The following is an 18,502-nucleotide window of genomic DNA, read 5'->3' on the forward strand; positions in this document are numbered from 1 at the left end:
TGAACGAAATAGAAAAATGAGGAAGGATCTAAACAACACATTCCCATGTAGTTAATTTTCGAGTTTTGATCTAGTTTCAGTGTTTTCACTTCTTTTATGTACTCATGCTTCTAGTCTCTTGAGACTCTTGCTGTTACTAGCACAATTGTTTTGTTTACTTATTATATTTGTTTTGTTTTGTTTTAGTTAACAAGCCTTTGTTTATCTGTCTGTAAAATCTGCCTATATTAATGTTCTTTGCATGAGTTAATTGTGAATAATATTTAACTTCATTGATATTCGTAGTAAGTTCGTATTAATTTGTTTAAAATTTGATACGTATTTGTTTAAGATCCGAAAATCTATCCGAACACTATCCGATCCGTATCCGAAACTATCTGATCCGTATCCGAAAACTATCTGATCCGTATCCGAAAATTATCTGTATCCATTTTCTTAAGATATGGTTTTAATTTTTGCTATCCGTATCTGAATACGTATCCGGATAAAAAATATGGATCCGGATATGGGTTGAACACTATCCGAGCCGTATCCGATCCGTTTTCACCCCTACTACTAGCCCATTAGATATTGGACTTAGGTTGAGTATAATGGGTCTAACATAATGAGTTAAATATAAAAAATATTATATCTTATCGTACCAAGTTTAATGGGCTTATATAAAGATATTTTAATTATCTTTCATGGAACATACTTATATAATTAATATATAAATTACTAAATATCCAATGTGGGACTAAACAAATTATAGAAATATGCATACAATATGGGTTGGGCCATAAATGAGAATAGTGGTTCGAGCTTTCAAGCCAAGCCGAGTGGGCGGGCAAAAGCTTAGCCCATGCCGCCCATTAGAGATAGACTCTGGTCGGGCCGGGATTAGCCCTATTAAAATTTGGCGAGTTCGGGCCAAGTTTGGATGGATTGGGCCTAATGATCGTCTCTAGATGGGAAGAGGAAGCTCAAGTAGCCGAGTAACTATTTTTATAACATTGGATAAATTATGATATAAATTAGAAATTACATGGACTTAAATAGGATAAATAACTTAAGTTAGTATCTCCTACCAAGAAAATATAACGTGATTAGTATCCATCATCTTTCTATATTGAGTTACTCGGGTTCAAAAGGGAGCTTTCTCTTCTTTCTGTTAAAAAAAACTCCTTTATGTAATCAAAAGTATAATAAGATTGGGGATAATCTTTTATCTACGAATTGGATATCTCAATTGTAACCAAAATTAGAAACTCTTTTAGAATCCATAACCACTTGGGTTTGAGGAATTCTTATTGGCTTATTTCAACACTTAGCTGATTTCTTACTCATCTTCACATTTAATTGTTTTTTTTATCGTAAACCACAGAGATATAGTTCTATGAAATGATATTTCCATCTTCTGCTAGGTTTTTCATTGTTAATTATCTAGGTACTTATCCATTTCATAATTTCTAATCTTAATCTAGATACTTTTCATACTTGGGTTAATTATTAATTAATAATTATATCCATGCTTACCATAACTGTTCTTTTCTATATTTTTTTTAATATTTGAGTAGAGAAAATAAAGCAGAAATTCGTTCTTAATTCATATAACAAGAGCCTAATAAATTTAAAATCTAAATCCTAAAAACTCTAATATCAAGTAGAGATCGAGTTAAATTCTATAAATATAGATATGTAGAGTGAGATAGAGATTAAAAAAATATATACGCGGATCACCGGCTGAATTAGTTTCTATTGAACGGATAGATCTTTCTTATATGTCAAATAAGTTATGCATTTTATCTCTAAATCTTGCTGAGTGAGTAAAATGATATAATAAGATTTAACTACTTTGCAATAAGTTCTATATGATTAATATACTTAAATGCATATAATATATAAAGTTTGTATTCAACAACAACCATGTAATAAATAAAGATGCATAAGCATACCAATATCCTAGTATACCCGCAATATCACAATGTTAGTCACACCAATTTGTAATACTAGAAGAAGAGAGTTAATATTATAATTATAATAATTAAGATATAAATAGTAATAATTATATTTGATGTGATATAAAGTTGATATTAAGGTAACGAAGAATAATGAATCTATACCGAGAATTTCTAACATTTTAAATCAAATGATAAAATTATTCTTAATGAGAGATTGATGAATTAGCATACCAGAATAAGCTAGATTGTTATTTAATTATTACATTAGAATAAAAATTCTACTCGTACCGGAAGAAGCTAGGTGAACACAGCCTTAAACTATATAAGATTGACTTGCTTGAAATTTCTTTATAAAAGTAATAGGAACATAAGTACAAAACCTACTTAAAATTAATTTCAGTTACTTGTCCAAATAGAAAGGATACAAATAGTATATATCAAAAGAGTTATTATGAGTAATTAATGCAATTATAAATTTTCTTTCCGTTATATTATCCCATTAGTGATAACTACTACTAACTTAATTACCCTAACATTAACCCGGGTTAAATGGCATTGCCAGAGGATAAAAGTTCAAAAAGAGCTTCATTGTAAACTAATGGCGCCTTACAATAATTATTATAAGTGAATGGTATTTCGTCACCTTGTTCATGGGCTTCTTCTTCTTCCTCACGGCAGACGAAGGTCGACGCCGGCGACCGCCATTACTAGAATTTTTGCAGCTCACCGTAATAGTTCCAGTTAAAAGGAGGATGATAGTGAGTGTCTATTCAGTTAACCCCACAGATTCGAACCACATGTGTGCAATTAGATGACGTAGAAATGATTCATTGCACTTCTCAAGTAGTGGATCAGAGCTTTGAACATGACGTTCTGGGAACGACTGAATGATAGAGGAAAGTTGAATCCGGAGAAGCAATGTTTCCAGGTGTGGATGAAGTGAATGATGCATGCATATAAGTTGAAATATCTGGAAGTCAAATTAGAAGCCATCTCTTTTAACTAGTGGGCTTGTAAATTTGTGATTGCCATTAGTTTTGTTCAAAACTAGTCAGATTAGAGTTGGCTAGTAATGGAGTATAAATACACCGTCCTGACTAAAGACAACGACTATAGAGGAGAGAGAGAGAGAGAGAGATCAAAGCAGCATAGCAAGCAAAAGAATTAAATTAGGAGCACAAGTTGCAGATCCATGGGCCCCCAAAATGGAGCAACTTAAGCATCTTTGTTGGATTTGGACAGAATTTAGCATCTGGAGTTCACATCAGCATGTCATTTTGAGCCAGCCATGGCTCCCACTGCTCAGGTTTTAGAGATCTAGATCTAGCTTGGTCCATATGTCTTAAATAAAAAATGTGGTCATTATAACTTTAAGTAGATCTACGAGCCACTGTGTGGGGACAAACGAATCCTAACGTGGGTCCTTGATGAGGCATCAAGACACCATATATGGCAATGGACTTTGACATATGAAGGCTACACACACACCCACCCACCACCATATTAGATGTTACGCGCTATCCCGGAATGACTCCGCCGTGCGTTCAACGGCTCTAATCATACCTGCTCTAATCACAAAAACACTCTTGTATTCAATTTTTGATATGTTCGGATTGTCGGATCGACCGACTGAGACATAGACGGTGGAACCAAAGGTCATGAGTTCAAATTCTCAATCTGAGTTCCAAGATAATCCAGCTAGAAACATAGGGTTACTCGCATAGCCAGGATCAAAAATTTTACTCATACTTAATCCAAACATAAAAAATCTTAGTTATCAAGATTAAAAACAACAAAACATGGAGAAAGTCGTGGAGAGCGACGGATGACGAATGAGAAAAGAGGAAAAGAGGGAAGCGATAAGAAGTCTTAGCACAGTGAGAGTTGAGCTTTTGGCAATTTGCCTAAGAAAAGTCGCAGTCCAGCGCAGACACTATAGAAAGCACCAAAACCACCTGTTTCGTAGTTAATGCTAGAATTACATAACCCAATATTTTCCATGCCTAGTATTTTATTAATATCAAGAATAAAACAGAGAATAAAATACGGAATATTCGAAGTCTAGATTTTAGGTGGTCCTACTCGACAAAATACGAAATATTAGAAGTTTTAAAGAAAAATAAATAACTTTATAAATCATACTTACATTTTTATTTATTATGTGATACACGTACCCCTCAATCATCTTCTCTCTAACTACCTCCTCTTATGTCTTTGTCATCATCTTTTTCTTTTTTCTCAAATGAATGAAGAAGATACGAGTAATTTAATTATTTTATAAAATATTTTATATATTATAATAGAATATTATTATTTCTTATCGCGGAAGTTGAAGTTAATTCAGAATATTAAATAAAAATTATAGAAAAAAATAATTAAAAGAAATAGTGAGATTTAGAAAATCTAATTTGCCTATTGCACGACAAAGACCGTACTTTATAGAATTGCAACGTGCGGTGGGCCGAATGATGTATAAGAATTGACCTTATTGATATATTAAAAGAACTGTATATATATATATATATTATATGTTTATATCCTTGTTGATATAAAAGAACAAGAGAAGTATAAAATCTAGATGAATATCTTATGGACACAAAAATCTTTACATGATTTGTGGATTTCTGAGTTCGGACCAGCATTAATTAATTGTATTCAAAAGGGATTTTTCCTCTTCATCTATTGGGCAATTACGCTGGACGGGAGCAGAAAAGAGAAAAGGAAAAGACTTTAAAGGATTTTAGAACTTAAGATTTAGGGTTATGTAGTTTTCTTAATTATTAGATATTAGTCGTAACTATGTTGCAGTAAACACAGAATAGATTTTGGTGTCTATCCCTTGTCGGTATTAAGTTAGTGGCTTAGGCATGTTGTCCTAATCAATATTAGTAGAATTAGTGGTTAATAATCAAACAACGAGAGCAAACGAGTAGATAAAGATATATATAGAAGTCCAAATCCAACACTCACAAGTCTATATATATGTTTTTGTTACTAAAAATATCTATAAGTTATATTTGTTTTATAAATTAATTTATATATATATATATATTGGATATATAAAATAAAGTAGGGATTGAATTTGACTCGATCATACCAAACAACAACTCTAAAATAAATAGATCACATAATATGCTCAAATTATGCACAAAGTGTTTATATATCTACATTCGACCCAAATAACTCATTTATTTTCAAAAGGATATAATTATAATTTTAAATAATATATAAATATGAATAATATGTGTTACTTGTTGACCTATTTATAGCTCATGTAAATCATTTTAATTTATTTTACATTTAAATAAATTATATTTGTGTATGCTTTGGGCTTGAATATTTTTTGGCTTGTTATTCATTATTTTGGATAGAAAAATCTCGTACACAGATTAATTCATTAACTTCCGAGAGTTACATCAATACAGCTTGATACACAAAGGAGAAGAAAATAGCGCGACAGCTATTTGACAGACTTGTTATTCAATTGTTACCCCAAATTGTAGGAAAAAAAGAGAGAAATAAATTTATATCCTCTATTTAACTACACTAGAAAAAAAAATAAAGAAAATTCCATAAAAATGATAATAATAATAATAATGATAAAAAAAAAATCTCGTGGCTAATTCTCCATTATAGTCTCTCCCATCGTGACCTTTCCATTGGTACGATACGACTTGGGTGTGCAATCTTAAATATCTTGACCAATTTCTTATGCTACTATCCCACCTAAATTGACGACTTATTTCCCCAAAAATTAAACTGGAAGAGAGAGAGAGATGGGAGGAAGACTGCATCCAACCAGAGACTGCCATATCAGCGACGTAGATCCAAGTAAAATTTGTCCACCTTGCTCTCCTCATCCGTCCCTTCTCTCCATGCACAACTTGTTCCACGTTTGATGATCCCCCCCTCCCCTCTGCTACAATCTCAGCCGTTGGATGGAATATAAAATCTTTGACAACGTCCCTGTTGTCGAATAGCCGCCACTAAGACGGTCGGGTCGATCTACAGTGTGGCGTTTGGGTTCTTCTCCGCATCTCTCTCGATTTGTAGCCGCTCGTTCATAAACTTTCTTTTGAGATATTTTTAACGTACTCATCTGTGACTGAATACTATGTAGAACAATATATACAAACAAACAAAAAACGTCAATTTTTTGTTGGAATATGTTTGGCGTGCATAATAAATGTTCCAATTTCTTGTAGGGGTATATATATAAATATCAGTTTTGTCAGGGTATACTCATAAATAAGATATTTTTCAAACGGTATAACTGCGAAAAGAAGTCCTAAGAAAAAAAAAAAAAAAAAAGGAGAGGAGAGAAATATACCATGGTTAGGAAAAATACGCTATATATATATAAAATAAAATGGTGGAACTATACGGTGGGCACTCCAGTGAATTTATGATGAGTTAATCCCCAGAAATTTCAACATGAGTAGTAGTCATATTGCGTAGCATTCATTCCTCCTGGATATTGCTCAGAGTCAACTCATGCCTACTATGGGATTTATGTTTACAGGAATTTGTGGATCCATACCTGCAAGCTCGTTATTTATAAATTCCACCTTCTTTTAATCTAAAATGACCGAAATGCTTGCAAAATTTCTTTTAAAAAAGAAAAAGAAAAACTACTTGTATCTGAAGCTAACAGAATTTCCTATTATTTACTGAGATGGTGCCTACTGCCTAGAGACCGACTCTTCCGCACCTTCCACGGCATTTGACCGACACGTGGCGGATCTAAGCAGCGATGAGCCCATGGACGGTTCACGTTTCCACCGCCGCGGGTTGCATTGTCTTCTTTTGACCCCCGCACGTGATCCGAAGCCCCAAGAGCCCAACTAGCCTTTCTTATTTATTTTTTTATACTAATATATAAACAATTAACACTTAACACGTTTATTAGATATTTCTTCATATTATTTCTCGTCGTATATAAGTGAGGCGGCAGTCCTTCGTGAATAAATCACCAGCAGATCGATCGATCGATCGACCGATCCCAATTCCAGTGACCTCTTCTTCTCCTCCTCCTCCTCCTCCTCCTCCTCCTTGTTTTTTGTCAATGGTGGTGGAGTTCGAAGGCAGAGTCTATTTCTAAGTAGATCCTTTTTCACGGGCTTTCTGGGGGGCGTTTGACCTTAACACCTCACCTTTCTCTACTAATTAGTAATTATTTAATTTAGAAGTTTCCTTTCTTATATAAAGGTCCCTCTGGGGTTCTGATTGAGAAGTAAGTGGCCCAAAAATGGGAGTTCAGGTGGCTGGCTCGTGCTTGCAATGGTTGCCCATCGCCACCGCCACCGCCACCGCCACTGCCCATGCCTCTTCTTCTTCCTCCTCCTCCTCCTCTTCAACCTCCTGCGCCTTCTTCCTTCCCCTCTCCTGTAAGAGGAGGGGATTCCTCCGCTCCTGTCAAATCGAGCCGAGGAGGAGGAGGGTGAGGAGCAAGGAGCAAACGCTGAGGAGGAGGGCTTTTAGTGCTCACCTCAGAAGCGAGGATGACGACGACGAGTCGGAGGTGGAATTGGTGACGAGCTTTTACAAACTAGCCCTCGGAGGTCAAGAGATTTGTGAAGAAGGGCTCCAGTGCCCGGTGAAGAAGGCCTTCTCCTCCATGGTGTTCATCATCCGGGAGCTCCATAGCTACACGCTCCAGATGCGGCAGCTCCTCTTCTCCTACGAGGACCTCCAAGGGATCCTCGCACGCGTCCAGCTCGAGATGCAAGACTCCTTCGTCTGGCTCTTCCAGCGGATCTTTTCCTGCACCCCGACTCTCATGGTCTCCGTCATGCTCCTCCTCGCCAACTTCACCGTATACTCCATGAGCCACAACGTCGCGGCGGCGGCCCCGCCGCCGCCGCCAGCGGGATACGCCGTCGAGGTCGTCGAGATCCGGCACGAGCGGAAGGAGCGGTTCGATCTGCCGGCGGTCATGTCCTTCTCCGTCATCGGCGGGGGGGACGGCGTCGGGAACGTCCGGCCTGCTGCCGGGCCGACCGACGACTGGAGATCGGATCGGATCCGCACGATGAGGCTGGCGGCGGAGGACGAGGTCAGGGTCTGGAACAAGGTGGTGGAGGAGGCCTCAAGGATGGAGGCGTCGGGCGTGGATCCCGAGACGCGGAAGGGGCTCGTGGCACCCGTCGCGGCGCAGCTGGCGGCGGAGGACTATGCGGACTACTTGAGGACGGAGCTCAAGTACCAGGCGGCGGTTTCGGAAGACCCGGGAAACCCTCTCCTCCTCTCCAACTTCGCCCAATTCCTCTACCTCGTCGTCCACGATCTAGACAGGTAAAAATTTTCATCCATGCGCCTATCATGCCTCGCCTACTTTGTTATTCGATTAAAATCTTAGGATATTCCATTCATGCACTGACGCACATATCCTGTTCGACAAAATGCATCTTCGACTTTGCTATTCGATTGAACCTCATTTGAATCACGTCGCAGAGCGGAGTACTACTTTAAGAGGGCGGTGCGCATACAACCGGCGGACGCCGAGTCTTTGAGTCGATATGCCACGTTCCTTTGGATGGCGAAGAAAGACTTTGAAGCAGCGGAGGAGATCTACTTGGAAGCCATAGCTGCGGATCCAAGCAACTCATATCACGCAGCAAACTACGCCCATTTCCTATGGAACACTGGAGCCGAAGACACCTGCTTCCCTCTTGATGCCTAGTAGCAGACCAAGGACAAGATTCAAACACGTCGGTATTGTTGATGCCTTGGGAGTTGGGTAACAAACGCGAAGTGCATGTGTGCGTGTGAGACGTATGACTCCAAGTTTCAACGCAAGTTTGGGTTGCTGGCATTCACTAGCTTGGATCGATACTTTTCCGACATGAGTTAGCTGAAGTTTATTGCCAGTTGGCGAGGAGACGTTCGTTGGGCTCGTCGTTTGAGAGTTCTGTCTGTCACTGTGGATGGGATGTTCGGAGATATGTAGCAAAAAAAAAAAAAAAATAAGAGCTGGTAGTATAAATTGATTACTGTATGATTCTTGTAATTAAGTAGTGACATTCCTTGTGGCTCGTTCTCCCTAAATTTCTTGTAATTAAATCCGATAGCCGTAGGCTAAGCAGGTGGATAATAAATATAGGAATAATCTTCTCAATGTATAATAATCTTCATATTATGGAACTCTGCGTACACTATTCACAAAATTGATTGAAGATGGGATTATTTCAACGTTCTCTTCATTATTATTATTATTATTATTTTAATTATTTTAATTAAAGAGAGTTGCTTAAAAACAATTAGTTGATTATAATATTTACATTAGAAAAATAATTAATATTCTTCTCCGCAAGTAATATTTCTAATGCTGTAAGGTGGACGATCGTCACCTACAAATGGCCTTCGTCGCGTCCAAGTAGATAGGAAACAGTTTGAGTTGATTACGAGAAGAATAAGTGCCCCTGAGTTATTCAACCTGAGCAAGTTATTCGATTACCTCGAACGTAACATGAACAAACCAGCGGTGCTTATCCTAGAAATATCTAACTCTCGGGTTAACTAAGAGTTAGAGTTGTCTGAATAGTCTGAGCACTATCAGAGAAACTACGATCGACGTGAAGTTATTCACGGGGACGATAAGTTCTTAAGTCGATATCATCAAAAAGCTAGTTGACTACTTAGCAAGCGTCGATAGTGAATACAGTAGCATAATCCTTGTAATCCTTATCCAACCCTCTCTTGTCCCTCTCTTATCACGACACACGACAGTGGGGTTGGTCGAATAACAATCCAAGTTAATTAATTTATCCGAGAATTGTGGGATAGCATTCTAGTATACATCTCACATGGCCTTGTTTAGTGTTTGGGTTCAGGCCATGCACTAAACGCCACTACCAACACTGAGATGACTTAAAAAAGGAAAGAAAAGAGAAGAAAAAACATTGAGAAGACTTGTGGCCTTTGATGTGGTCTAATGCATCCTGCCAAACAAGAGATTGTTCATAGTTCATACTTCATAATAGTTCATAATTGGGGATTTGGGACCCCTAATATTTAGTTATTAGAAGTCCTTGGTGGCTAACGACAACTGCTAGAGAAAAAGGTGCACAACTTTTGCTTATCTCGACTTTTTTTAGAGAATTATACGAATTGAAACATGCTACACTTTGCTTTTACTATTATTAACATTTTCTTTTGTGTGTATGTATTTCATAATTAGACTCCTTAATTTTATTCTATTTATCTTAAAAATATTATGAGTTAAATTAAAACTAACATTCTTCGGTGAAATAAAGTTTCTCTACATAGCCGAGTGGGACAGATTAACTTATAATATGAGTATTACATGTATAGCTAATTTAACTTACCCATATATGGCAATTATGGATTAAGCGGATCGACGCCTAAGTGTTTTTGAGACAATAAAAATAAAATGTTGATTAATATATACCTATATAGTGTCATGGTGCACGACAAATGGGTTAATCATTTTATACGCATTCCACTGACGCTATCGCATGAAATTCTCGAATCCTGTAAAGCACGTTACTATACTAACACACGAGATCCTCGCACTACAATGTACGTTACAATACTAGCACAAGATAACAGTGACGCTGTAAAATACGTTACAATATATCACAATACTAGCACACTAGACCTTTTTTTTTCGTCAACTCCTTCGAAAAATTTAGTCTAAACTATGTATATATAATATTTGCGTAAAAAATTTACTAAATATCACTCCCAATATCTACAGTAAAATTAAACTCATAACATCTCGTCATTGACTCATAGAACTAAACTACTAAACTATATTAGTGGCCCAACACATAAGATTCTGGACACTGAAAAGAACCTTAACCCTAAATACTTCACAAATCTTCTACAAATATTATAGATATGGCATTATTCTAAATGTCGATGGTGGTGGTTCTAAGATGCCATGCACATTCTATTTGTAGAATATTAGTAAAGTATCTATAAGCATATCATTGTTAAGATCTCAGTCACATCATTTTATAACCTCGCAAACCAACTTTTAAAATAACCTCATTAGTTTATATATGGTAAAACTCTTGAAGTGAATCATTCAGTGGTAGCTACGAGACACTTTATTCAATTACATAATAGTGTCTGAGAGGAAGAAGCTCAAAAAATTAAACTATAGCTTGTCCTTTAAAAGAACAATAAATAAATAAAAACTATAGCTTGTCCTTGTCATGCAATAATAGATTTTTCGCATGATTAAATAACTAAATAGTGTTTGGATTAGATTCTTCTCCAGTTACTACTTAATCCTCATTGGTAGTTTGGTCTCTCAAGCTTCTTATGATAAGAATATTAAAGTACAAAAGCATGCATATATACATCCAAAGAAGCCTAACTTAAGAGAAAGGAACAAGATGAGGATGTAGACAAAGCAAGCAAACATCCAAAATAACTAAAGGTTCTTGCTTTTAATTATTCAACGGTGTGATGGAGATGTGGGTGTTTGCTCTTTATGATTGAAAACATTGTCCATTAATATAATTTTCTAATTATCTAAACCTCCACTATTGTATCATATTAATTTGCTAATTACTCTAACGACTTAAAGTGTTAAAAGAACGATAAGTTTTATATTTTATATTCTACCAGTAAGTTGTTAGTGAATTAATATTTTCTGATCTAATCAATAACCCTGGCTAATAACTAGTGCCACAACTTAAGCCTTCAATCCCAATCCCTAAAGAATAGTTGACAAAAAACTTGTGAGGGAGAATCTTATTTAGGTTAGATTGGCCCAAGAATGTAATGTCAAATTAGCAATCTCTTTCCCACCAGTCTTTGAAGGCCTACATCTTCTTCTTCTCCTCCTCCTTCTCCTCCATTGGAAGTTTGACAAAGAAAGTGAGTATTTAATCATAGTAACCTCGTATGACTTCCAACAGCCCAATGCCCTAACTTTTACACTACAATGACATGCCCCTAACTGTGAGATAATTGTGAACAATATCATCACTATGTGACTGATAGTTATGATATATTATGATAGTGATTTCTTTTTTGAGATAAGAATTACAGTTGGATTTGTGGACTAGAGCATAGTTTGTTGATTTCCCGCAATAAACTCTATCCTCAACTTATACTTTAGGAAAAATTATAATTTATTTTCTATAGTTAAGATCACATTGTAATTGTTAGTAGGAATATAAAAAGATTTAACTACCCACCCATAAATATAATAAGATTTTGGTCATTTTATAATTTATTTATAACAAAAAATATTGATGATAAAATAATACCGTTATTTGTTTTGATAAACAATCTGGATCACCATAAATTAAATAGGCAAATTGAATCGAGCTAAACTAAGGGTTGTAAAATTGGAATTTGCCCAACTTTTTTAATATATTAGTCCATTATCATCAGAAGTAATTATTCCATGCTAAAAGAGATCAAAATAATTAATGGTGTGTTATGTTCTGATCTCCATCAAATTGCCATATGGTTTAGTTAGAAACCATAGAAAAAGAGTTTCTTATTTATTTTATTGGGCCTAATTTATGCACAGGTTTAGCCCGACCGGGCGAACTGAAAACTTTTAAAATATCATAATAACTGTTATATTTTTTAAAACATCAAAATAATTTAAAAAAAATTAAAAATATCATTCCGTTAATTAAAACTGAATGTAGATTACAAAATACTATTTCGTAGTTGTATAAATTACTTAAAATAATTCTAAACCTATATAATATTATCTGCAATCACATTATAAGATTTTTGTTTAATCATATTCTATACTCTAAACATTAATAAAGAATATTTTTTAGTTATTTAAATATGAGCATTCTCTAAAAAACTAACTGTGAAAGCAATTCTGAAACAATGAAAAGATTGCGGGTGCCAATTATAATATTTGAAAGTGTTTAGTTAAATTATGTAAAAAGTCCTACTCTTCTATCTCTCAAAAGTGACATAGTTATATAGTCTTCTCCATCGTCTATATATAATTAAACTTATAAATACCTCAAAATGATTCATTTGATGTTTTTTTTTTAAACTTTAATAGTTAAATAGTTAGCCACCAACTTCTATATGGCAACAATAATAAACGATAATAAATGCTTTATATTGCCATTAGATATTAATGAAAATATAGAGTGTTATTTATAATTTTCTCCAAATTTTGAAACTCAAATAAGTCCTGTCCGCCAACTCGAACTGGATCGGATTGAGTCCGAGTTAGAACCCCAACTCGATCTGAGTCCAAATTAATTACGGACGAGTTAGATGAGAATCCTTGGTCGCAAGGGAAGCTGAGGCGTTACTAGCTCAGGAGCAGCATCAGCCGTCGGATTAGTTTCCTATTGACGGCCATTAATTTCCATCTTATTTTTTTTTAAAAAGGCAACTCTGGGATTAATACACTAATAAAAGCAATTTAGACCACCCTCCTCCTCCCATAACTGTAGCCTCTTCCCCTCTCTCTCCCAAGATTTAGCTCCAGAAAGCTCTAAATCTACGCCATTCCATTCTAGCTCTTCCTCTTCCACTCTCTCTCTCTCTCTCTCTCTCTCGCTAGCTCTCTAAGTCTATCTTTCTTGTTACTTTTCTTGGTCATGGAAGCCCAGTATGGATTTCGTGAGGTGGTGGAGAGGAACGTTTCCTCTCTTAGGCCAGCTCCACCTTTGACTCCGTTGAAGAGGTTCCTCTCTAGCTCTTCTCATGGAGAGATGAGCCATGGAAAGGGAAGCAGCAGCGCGGTAGGTGTTCGTCGGAGTGATGTCTTGTTAGACGAGTCGAGTTTTTATGGTGGTTTTCTAGGTCAAGTTGAGGGGGAGGAGGAGGAGGAGGAGGAGGTGGTGGTGGTGAGGAGAGAGGTGAGCAGGGAATGGAAGAAGGCTAGGTGCAGCTCGTCGTCTTCGTCTACTACCGCCGGCACCGCCACGAGCGTTCTTAAAGGGCAATGGACTGCTGAAGAAGATAAGTATGTAACAAAGTTAAAATTAATTTCTTGTAAAAACTAGTGCATGTAAGATTACAATGGTTTTATGAGTCTTTCTTTTATATATATATATTTTCTTTTTGCAGCTTGTTAGTCAGGTTGGTGAACCAATATGGCATAAGGAAATGGTCTCAGATTGCTAAGAGTTTGGTTGGTAGGATTGGGAAGCAGTGCAGGGAAAGATGGCATAATCATCTGCGTCCTGACATCAAGGTTCTAATATTTCCATGTATAGATTTGTGCAACATGGAGAGGTGCTCTTGACTACTCTCTCTCTCTTTTATTCTCTTTCATGTCATGCAGAAGGAGACGTGGAGTGAGGAAGAAGAGAGGCTACTAGTTGGAGCCCACAAAAGAGTCGGCAACCGGTGGGCCGAGATCGCGAAGCACATCCCTGGAAGATCTGAGAACTCCATCAAGAATCACTGGAATGCAACCAAAAGAAGGCAATGCGCAAAGAGGAAGAGCAAGAGAAAGACAAGCCAAGATGCAAGATCCCATTCATCTATCCTGGAGGACTACATCAGGAGCAAAGCCACCAGCCTAGAGTCGCCTAACCCAAGTCTAACCCTACCAAATGCACCAAACCAATTTGGTGTCACATTTGTAGTGCCTCAGGAGCCATCCTTATTAGCATACGACTCCTCCACCTCTACCGCGACTCACATTGATCAGCAGTGCATGCCACCAATGCAGACACTTTTAGACCTCTCGGTTGGTGGAAGCATCAATCAGGGCGGGTATTACGTCGGCAGTGACGACCCAGATCATCAAACCGTTCTTGATCCGATAGATCTCTCGAGCTTTAGCAATGTCGATGATTACTTCTTCTCCGGCGACGTCGACGTCGACCAGTGCATGCTGCTTGCTTCGCCGGAAGTCGGAGGAGCACCTTTGATGAACTACGACGCTAATGCCAATGGTTCTTTCAACTCGGGCACCAGGACGTCTCCAAACGACATTAACGTAGATCTGGTGAATGACCAAGTTTCTTCGAGTAGCAAGGGGGATATGGATTTGATAGAGATGGTGTACTGGCAAATGTCGCAGTCGACGCAGAGCAGCAGCTACAACGGCAGCTTCTAATGGTGCTGCAAAGTAGTGGTAGTTTCAAATGGAGTCGTCGTCTTGGTCAAGCCTTGGTATCTTTTGTCTTAAGTTTGGAGCGAATAGGGGTCGGGCTAATTCTTGTATTGGTTAGTATGTACGTGGCAACGTAGTTGAGGTTTTAGTTGGAGAAGAATACAAAGACCGTTAGGCTCCTTTCCTTTTGTCTTCTTTTTATAACCTTTCTTTTTCTTTCGTTCAATAAGCTTAGTTTTGTCCTGATGTGAGCTCTTCGTGAATTGCATGAAGCATCCCATATATTGTGGTTTTGGAGACACGTAGTGCATGCATGCATGACCCAACTTCTCTCTCTGTTTCTCATCTCGTGTTCTATAAGTAAATTAGGGTTCACGCCTTTCACCATTAATTTGCTTCAAAAGGGGAAAAGAAGAGAAGGAAAATAATATGCAGTGAGTGATTCACGTAAAACATGAGCTAATCCAATTGATCACAGGATTGAAATTAATACAAGCTCGACTCGTTAATTTCAAATGTGAACAACTTGATCGAGTCTTTTATCGAGCCGAGCTGGCTCGATAAAACTATAGGCAGCTCGTATTGTTAGGCTAACCGTAGATGATTCATAAAGGTGATGTTCTTAATTGGGAGAGGCTCAAGAATAAACTGGGTTAAAAGGGTTCACCTATAAAGTCGTAACATTAGTAGCTGAAATGAGAGGATTACATGGGGTTGTTAATGGGCCCACATCTTGCATGTCTAATACCCATTAAAATTTTGAATTAATATACCCATTAATCAACTTAGTATTAAATTTTACTGGATAATATCACCAACTATCAAGTACCGAATATACTTTTATGTTCTTTTCTTCTTCTTCTTTAAAGTAGAGATAAAAATAGTCTTCATAACCATCACATAATTAGTTTTTAACGAATAAAATCAAATAAACAAATGACGAAAGGAACGTTTAGATGTTTTACACAGCAAAATAGCCAGTAGAGAGAAACGAAAAGGATCAAAAGAGAACACCAAAGGGAAAATCCAACACGAATATGTAACCTATTAACTGATCACTAATTAGTGATCCAAACTAAGTTGTATATAATTTTAACAGTATACCCAATTCCTCATAGCACCGTCACTGCCTCCTATTCTGCCAGTAATCCCCCAGGAACGTCTTCGCCGCATCCAAGCTGGGGAAGTACGGCGGCTCCAAGAACAACTGCGACAGCGAATCCAACGATTCCGGCGGCAAGAACGGCGATCTATTCCCACTGGCCTCCAAGCTCCCCATCATTGCTACGATCACCTGGCGGTAACCGAAGTAGAATCCCCTCACCGCCACCTCGATCGCCTGAAACGCCTGCAGCAAATCGATCTTTCCAATATTGCCTTCCTCCCCTCTATGTCGGCAGCGGAACAACTCCATCGCTGACTCCTGCACCCTCGGCCCACCGCTCGGGTCCGCCTCGACGCCGAGGACCCACGGCACCCTGCCCTTCAGATCCCTGGAAGCACAGGTGACCCGCGCGAGGGAAGCCGATCCGCAGCTGCGACGGATTCCGAGCTGGCTCTTGAGCCGGAGGAAGTCGTCCGGGTCCATGAGCAGATGCAGCTCCTCTAATCCTTCTAGAAGCCTCCAGATCCGTTCCAGGATCCAGCAATCGCTCGCCGCCTTCGCCCAATCACGTCCGTCGATCCTCTCATCGATCCGCGAGAGGAGTTCTCCGGCCGCGTGGAGCCACGACTCCGAGATCTGGTGGATCGAGAAGAGCTTCTCGTTCTCAAAGTCTCTAGAGTTGCGGGACTCGGAGGGGCTTTTCTGCAAAAGGTGCAGATCGAGGGGGCGGACGACAAGGTCGTACTCGAGGGAGGGTTTCCCGGTGAGGTTGGGCTCGCCGAGGCCCAGGGTGAAGGCGCACCGACGCATCTGGCTCTCGATCTGGTACGCGATCTTGGTGGCGACGTCCTCGGATCTCTGCCACGCGGCGAGCCGGGGAAGAAGGCTCGCCTCGCTCGTGCGGCTCACGACGGCGCGGCTCGTGCCGGGGATCCTCCACACCTCGTGCGAGCTCCGATCCCGGGGCAGCACGCCCTCCGATGAGCTCAGCCCGGTGACTGGCGCACCGCCGCCGAGGAGGTCCTCCTCCTCGCAGAAGGCGGCGATGAGCTCGATCTCGCGGGCGGCGAGCCATTCGAGCCGCCGCTCCCACTGGAGGTGGTTGGCGTAGGGTCTGGGATCAGAGAGGGCGATGGAGATGAACCGGAACGTGATCTCCAAGGCTTGCAACGCCGGCTTCAGGATGGATTCATTCCTCCAACCGGGGAATTCTCTGGAGCTCCATAGTTTGGAGAGCTCTGGGAGTCGAAGGTAGAGCCCATATGCGGCGGTGGAAGTGTCGTCCTCGTCTCCTGGGGAAGAAGACGAGTTGGATAGGTAAGCCTCGCCCTTGCATAAATTATCTGATATCGAGGATAACTCTTGAATTGCCATGCTATTATTCGCTGTTTCTAATTCCAATTCGATCATATCGCTAGAATAATAGTACGAAATATTGCTTGCGTAGTTGCGTTAGGAGAGGAATAGAGAGATAGATATATACTAACAAGAAAGGCAGGATAACTTGACTGGATTAATGGGAACCAAGAAGACGTGTGAGGGCCGAGGGGACAAAGATTTGAAATTCCAAACCGCGGCAATAAACAAAACCGAAAAGTGAAGAGCTTATCTGGATAGAAAATTAATTAGAAAAATATGCGAGTTGAAGAATAAAAATTACAACGGAAAGATAACTAGCATTCAAATTAGTAATCTCAGATATTTCTAATGCCTCTAGTAATCGTATGACAGAGTCTGATTCGATCTTCATAACAACATTTCCCCATGGATTTTACTATCCTTAATCCTCCTACTAGTGACATATTATATAAGATTTTTGGGTAAGTTTTTATATACTTGCTATACTTGTAAATGTAAAAATCTGACTCTATTATTATTTGCACCAAAAGTTTTCCATATTCTGGAAGTTTTAGACTCGTTGGTCGCTTCCGTGAGGAGCTACCAAATTTTGACCGGTACCACCGGTCTGTCTCAGGGAAGCCATGGATAAGGTTACCTTTATTCGGGGATAACTATATTCGCGAAATTATAATATGCTAATATGACGTTGTTAAAATATGCAGCACAGTGGACCTCCGTCTTTCATTTGGAGAGTGATGGGAACCGATTCTTAGATAATTTTGTGCCGATATCCCATTATTCTCCTTTTGCATCAATTATCGTGTTTATTTTGATTGTTTTATTTATTTTCTTTAGGAGAAATTATATTTGACCTTATTTGATTGGCTCTAAATTCAATTCATCATTTATTATTTTATTTGTATGAATTTACCCTATTGTAGTTTAGATTAAACTACAACTGTTCTTTTTTAAATATATTTAACTAAATAATTATAAATTAAATTTAAATATTCTTATTAAAGATAAAATTATAAAGAACCAAACAAACTTTCTAACGCATAAGGCATGTAAAATAATACG

The 18,502-nt window shown here is 38.4% G+C and overlaps 2 protein-coding genes across 2 annotated transcripts; one reads left to right on the forward strand and one right to left on the reverse strand.

Annotated features, from left to right (window-relative positions):
- The first annotated feature begins 6,917 nt into the window (after positions 1 to 6,917).
- On the forward strand, positions 6,918 to 9,106 carry LOC140761423 (uncharacterized). Its single transcript, XM_073098734.1, has 2 exons — positions 6,918 to 8,234; positions 8,394 to 9,106. Exons 1-2 carry the CDS (start codon positions 7,189 to 7,191, stop codon positions 8,620 to 8,622), a joined length of 1,275 nt encoding a protein of 424 aa, XP_072954835.1. The 5' UTR covers positions 6,918 to 7,188; the 3' UTR covers positions 8,623 to 9,106.
- A 6,705-nt stretch (positions 9,107 to 15,811) lies between these two features.
- Positions 15,812 to 17,960, reverse strand: LOC140761095 (nematode resistance protein-like HSPRO2). Its single transcript, XM_073098284.1, has one exon. It carries the CDS (start codon positions 17,489 to 17,491, stop codon positions 16,100 to 16,102), a length of 1,392 nt encoding a protein of 463 aa, XP_072954385.1. The 5' UTR covers positions 17,492 to 17,960; the 3' UTR covers positions 15,812 to 16,099.
- Between the last annotated feature and the right edge of the window lie 542 nt (positions 17,961 to 18,502).

Source organism: Typha angustifolia, chromosome 6 (genome assembly GCF_048772165.1).
Source record: "Typha angustifolia cultivar Huaian chromosome 6, ASM4877216v1, whole genome shotgun sequence".
NCBI lineage: Eukaryota > Viridiplantae > Streptophyta > Magnoliopsida > Poales > Typhaceae > Typha > Typha angustifolia.